This window comes from Nanorana parkeri, unplaced genomic scaffold, assembly GCF_000935625.1.
Source record: "Nanorana parkeri isolate BGI_ZX_2015 unplaced genomic scaffold, ASM93562v1 scaffold4128, whole genome shotgun sequence".
NCBI lineage: Eukaryota > Metazoa > Chordata > Amphibia > Anura > Dicroglossidae > Nanorana > Nanorana parkeri.
In genome coordinates, this window is record NW_017310395.1 from 16548 (window position 1) to 22235 (window position 5688).

A 5688-nucleotide genomic window follows, 5' to 3' on the forward strand; every position below is an offset into this window, starting at 1 on the left:
AATACCTGCGCTTTCAGAAAATATATGGTTTGGGGGGTCTTTTACAAACGCTAGCAACGCAGCAGTTGAAAATCAAACCAATAGGAAAAAATTGCAGAAAATTCAAAAATGGCTTGGCCAGCTGATTTGAAAAATGTTCCGGAGGGCTTGGCAGCGAAAGGGTTAAAGCTAACTATACATGGCTTGAATTCCAGCCAATTTCAGTGAATCGGCCACAGTTTGAGCCATGGGCGGCCCTGTTGGCACCACCCAGATTGACAAACCAATATATCTCCAACCTCGTCTCAAAGTATCACCCTAACCATCCTCTCCGCTCCCCCTAACACATCCCATGCTTGCCTCCAGGATTTCTCTAGAGTCTCTCCCATCCTCTGGAAATCCCTATTCCAACATGTCTGGATATCCCACTCAACCTAACCACTGAACTATCACTTTCTCAAACCATTCATCCCCACACAGCTGCCACCACTTGTATCACTTGCCCCTCCCCGTTAGATTGTAAGCTCTTATGGGCAGGGCCCTCCTTACCATCTAGTCTTGATTTGTATTGTAATGTCTTCCTTCTACTGTAAAGTGCTGCGCAAACTGTTGGTGCTATATAAACCCTGTATAATAATAATAATAATAATAATAATAATAATAATAATCTGATGGAGCCGGAGAGAAAAAAAAAAAAGTTAGCCAAACAGTGACTGCAGCCATCGTTCTGGTATTCTGACAGCTGCTTGGCCCAGCTATCATGATACAGTAGCCGGCAGGAGAAATGTGTCCATCCACAGTGTTCAGCATGGATGGGGGAACCAAGATAAATCTTTACATGTATGGCCAGCATAAAGCTGTGGTCGGTTTTCGTTCAGTTGCTGAGCTTAGGTGTCCTTTGGGCACTCTGTCATTTATCTCTGATTTCTCTACAGTCCCGGATGTGCATAGTAATTAATGCTGACAGAAGTGAAGGTTGTATCATCCCTACACGGGTTCATATAGAAATATACAGCATTGAATGTTTGTATCTCCTCCAGCCACAAAACTTGTTTTAGATAACATTTGATCTCTCCCTATATGTGCAGATTGTACATAATCAAAGCAGACATCTCATTTACCTCTTTCCTTATCCAGCTCTTCGCTTCTGCCAGCTATGATGACACTGTGAAGTTGTATCGGGAGGAAGAGGATGACTGGGTGTGCTGTGCCACCCTGGAGGGTCACACGTCTACGGTCTGGAGCTTGACTTTTGATCAGAGTGGAGAGCAGCTGGCAACCTGCAGTGATGATAAAACTTTGCGCATATGGAGGCAGATCAAGACTGGAGAGGAGCAGGGTAAGTTTCTAAGCAGCAAAGAAGTATTTTGTGGAACTCTGTGCTTACTGGTGGCTTTCTAAAGAGCTTTGATTATTGAGGTTATACAGGGGGGCTGATTATTGTTAGAAGAAACAGGACATGGATTTTTTATTTAACTTATTGTATGCAATCTATGCGCCTCACACCCAAACCAGTCCTACCCTCCGTGTTCTATAGCTGCTGTGCCATCAGGGAAAATCCATTGTGATAAATTATCATGACAGATTTTAGCTAGACAGAGATTGATGTTTTTAAGTTTCACAAAGCACCAGATGTAGTAGTCAGTAATTCATAAGCCTGCTGATGGTCTTATTGAGCCATCCTAGAAGTACTGGAAGCCGAGGTGCCCTTTCTAGACCCATCGTAACAACAAGGGCGTCTGTCTTCCTAAAGGAAGCCATAAACGTGCTTAACCCGAAAGAGATCTGGACAGTGAAGAGAAATCTCCTTGTGGTGAACTGGAACTGCATAGAAGGAAGAACTATGTCCTGGTTAAGGTGAAGGCCACCTCAGGAAGGAAGATCTAGGCCAGGGGTAGCCAAACTCCAGCCCTCCAGCTGTGGTGAAACTACAAATTCTATGTGGCATCTCTCTTCGGGAGTCATGGCTGTAAGAATCTTTCAATGCTTCATGGGATTTGTAGTTCCACCACAGCTGGAGGGCCGGAGTTTGGCTACCCCTGGTCTAGGCCTTACCACCACTTTTCCTTTTTGCAGGACAAAAAAGGGTTCCTTGCAAGATAAGGCCATCAGTTCAGATACTTCAGTAGCTGAGGTGATAAGGGGAAAGGAATGTCTCTGATAAGTACAATCGGGTAACGTATAAAACAAATTTTACTTCCCAGATAATTTTTTGCTGCGGCTAGATGTAGCCCCTTTTAGTGGGTTGAGATGTGTTAACGTTTTGAGCGGCATTTACATTTTCTAATCAGACTCTAGAGAAACGGAACACACAAACACAGGTAAACACTGCCTGAATGGTACCATTAAAAAAATAATTACTTGCATTTACAAATGTCCTCTAAATGCAAGTTTGACACTGCTAGTGTGATTGAGGTCCTAAGCTGAGAAATTGCCAAGTCCTCAGTAGGAATGTACAATCCTCCTCACTAAGCAGGTAGAGAAAAAACTGTTTTTTACTTTAGAAGTAAAAACCTGATCAGGAATTTTCTAATGTTCATACAGGAACAACATAAAAAGTGGATGGGGAGGGTCTTTGAAGCTTTGTAAGGCCTAAGGGTGGACACGGCCGGTGAGGAAGTGACAGGCTGATCTTCCAGTTTCAAAGTTTTGAGAAGCGCATCCAGAAGGTCTGAAATGCTCTCCTTCAACTTAAGTGATGGCAGCTGACTCCTTGGTCAGCGACATGAAATCCCAAAGTCCCAGTGGCTGGCATGCTGCTCAGCACATGGCCACATCAGGCACGGAGTCTGTGGAGAGGGAACGGTTAGTCAGAAATCAGCTGGGTAATGTGGGACATAAAGTCCTGCACGACAATGGCCTACTCATTAGAAAGTTAGTCTTCAGAGACAGGGCAAGCACATGGCAATGCCAGCAGCTCAGGACTTGGAAATGCACCCCACAGCTAATATAACCAGGCTGGAAAGTGCTGAAGCAGAACTTCGTGCCTAAGGCCTCATTCACACTGGAATCGGCCCGCACGTACAGCTACGTGCACGGCCGTATCTGGCAGCTCCCGGGAAGGACAGGTGCTGCGTGTGATTAGTATGCAGCCCCCGTCCTTCTCATAGCTTGGACACAGACAGAATTCATCCTGTCAGCATACGAGTACGCTCACGCCTGGGCCAATGACAACTGCAATGGATAGCTGGGGAGGTCACCTGCAGCTAAGGTACTTGAATGAAAAGGAAACGTTGCTAGAATAAATTACAGGTTAACTCTTAGAAAAGATGTCTATCCTTCTGTGACAGTAGCAAAAAATGAAGGCATGCTGGTAGTAGGAGGGGCGATTCATAGGACTGGTATATATATTTTTTTTTTCTTTGTTGTTGCCAGTGTCAAAGCCTGCTGTAGGTGGCAGTATAACCCAAATAATTCAGAGTTCCTGTGTCCCTCAATGGAGGAGAAAGACGTATGTTTTTGCTCTACACAACTAACATTTCTGATTATATAGCCCAGGCATGTCAAAGTGCATATAAAGCAGTGGGCAGAATGTGGAACAAATCTTCCATGGCTCAGACCAACATGATTTAAGAGAAGCAATATAACCAAAACTTACAATTTATCACATAAAACATTCCCTGAGTTAATCAGTTGCAAACATTTTAAAGGGAGTGTAACCTTTATTACCTGGAGAACAGCCAGGGGCCTCATGCAGCTTAAATCTCCATGGCAGTTGAGGGCTGCACAGAAGGAATGAGGTCGCATGTGGCCCCAAAACGCCATTTGGCATGGCTGATGTAACAAATCTTGTACCTGCATCCTCTAACTGCTCTTCTTTCTCTTACTTCATCTAGATGTATACCTTCTCAATCTCTGTGGAAGTATCACATAGATATTTTGCCAGGAGTGCGATTCGGATATTAGATTTTCTGGTTTGGGAAAGTCCTGATTTTTCATTTTTCCTGTAGGTGGAAGTAAAAAAGATCCTAGCTGGAAATGTGTATGCACACTGACCGGGTACCACACCAGGACCGTCTATGATGTCAGTTGGTAAGCCCTATAAAACAGTTCCTGCCACTTGGATGTTTTTAATGTTTTGGTTTGGCACCTCACCTTTTCATTCCTTGCACCACAACAGGAGCCATCTGACCGGTTCTCTCGCCACAGCCTGTGGAGACAATGCCATCCGGATATTTGAAGAAGACCCAGGCTCTGATCCTATGCAGCCAACGTTTTCTCTAACAGCCCACATGCCACGGGCCCACACTCAGGATGTCAACTGTGTAGCATGGCATCCCAAGGAGCCAGGTCTCTTGGCATCTTGCAGCGACGAAGGAGATATGGCATTCTGGCAGTATCAGCGGCCAGAATAACTGATAATCAGGTTGAAGTGACCAACTAAATCTTTTTACACCCACCTTGTGGTTTCCTTGTTATACATTATTGATGACACAACATACAGTTTACTTGCCTTTGGAAAACATGTGTTGGGTTGATAAGCATTTCCTCTTGATACATAGTTACATAGTATTTGAGGTTGAATAAAGACATTAGTCCATCAAGTCCAACCTAATGCAGCCATTCTTTGCTCCAAATGATTGCAGAGTAACACATTTCTAAAATCTAGCAGGTCAAAACTTTCCTCCATAAATATGGTGAAGTTAGTCCAGAGTAAAACAGCAGCTGTATGCTTTGAAAGAGCAGCTCTGCCCATAATTGTTGTCTCCACTTGGCTCCTGCCATCACTCTGCTGCAGCAGCTGTGACATGGTTAGCCTAACCAAGTAGTTGGTTTACTTGTTGTCACCAGCCATGGAGGTGACAATAACGTGTTCATGCTTCATGGCAATGGATGGAGAAAGTTGGGCACAGCTAAGTTTATCACATGGCTCTGCTTAATCGAGCTTACTTCAAGTGAGAGAACCCTTGAGAGGTTTGAGTCCTGCTGATCTTTAACAGTAATCAGGATTATGTTTTTCTGTTTAGTTATGTATTTATGTACAGAAAATATAAAAGCAGTGTGCTTCTAAAGCAAAAATTACTGGAATACAGTGTGCTGTTTGAATGTTATTAAAAATAATTACTTTGCCAATTAAATCTGTGGCCATATGTGCTTTTTGCTAAGGATATAATTACGTGTACCTGCATGTTAAAACTGAACATTTTAGTGTGCAGGCTGGTGTCCATATGTTGTAACACAAAGCAGTTTACTTTTTTTTCTTTACTTTGAAATGTCAAAGTAATGTTTCATTCACATCTACGGATTATTATTATTATACAGTATTTATATAGCGCCAGCAGTTTGTGCAGCTCTTTACAATACAAGGAAGACATTACAATCACAATACAAGACAAGATTTCCCTGCCCCTGAGGGCTTACAATCTAAGAGGGAGGGCAAGTGCTACATGAGGAGGTGGCTGTGTGGGGATGAATTGTTTGAGAAAGTGATAGTTCGGTGGTTAGGTTGAGGTGGGATAGGCTTCCCTGAAGAGATGAGTCTTAGGTCTTGTTCACACGATGTCAGATTGTGTCCGGACCAGAATCGTGCACTTCTGCACCCAAAATGCATCCCAATGTCTCCCTACGTGTGTTATGGGCTACAGTTCTCACGTGCGCAGTCTGTTCTGGTCTGGACAGAGAAAATACTGCATGTCACATTTTGTCCAGTCTGGAACCGCACGAACGTGGCAAAAAATAGGATTTTGGTACTCACCGTAAAATCCTTTT

At 43.6% G+C, this 5688-nt stretch overlaps 1 protein-coding gene across 2 annotated transcripts in view; it reads left to right on the forward strand.

The window, feature by feature from the left end:
* Positions 1 to 4349, forward strand: part of CIAO1 (cytosolic iron-sulfur assembly component 1) — an 11719-nt gene extending 7370 nt beyond the window's left edge. The window contains exons 6-8 of one of the 2 annotated variants that reach the window (XM_018575558.1): positions 1117 to 1330; positions 3930 to 4011; positions 4100 to 4349. In XM_018575558.1, coding sequence (XP_018431060.1) covers positions 1117 to 1330; positions 3930 to 4011; positions 4100 to 4334 — 531 coding nt within the window. In that variant the 3' untranslated portion in view covers positions 4335 to 4349. The remainder of the gene's footprint in view (positions 1 to 1116; positions 1331 to 3929; positions 4012 to 4099) is intronic. The other variant, XM_018575557.1, reaches the window with a different exon arrangement.
* The last annotated feature ends 1339 nt before the right edge of the window (positions 4350 to 5688 follow it).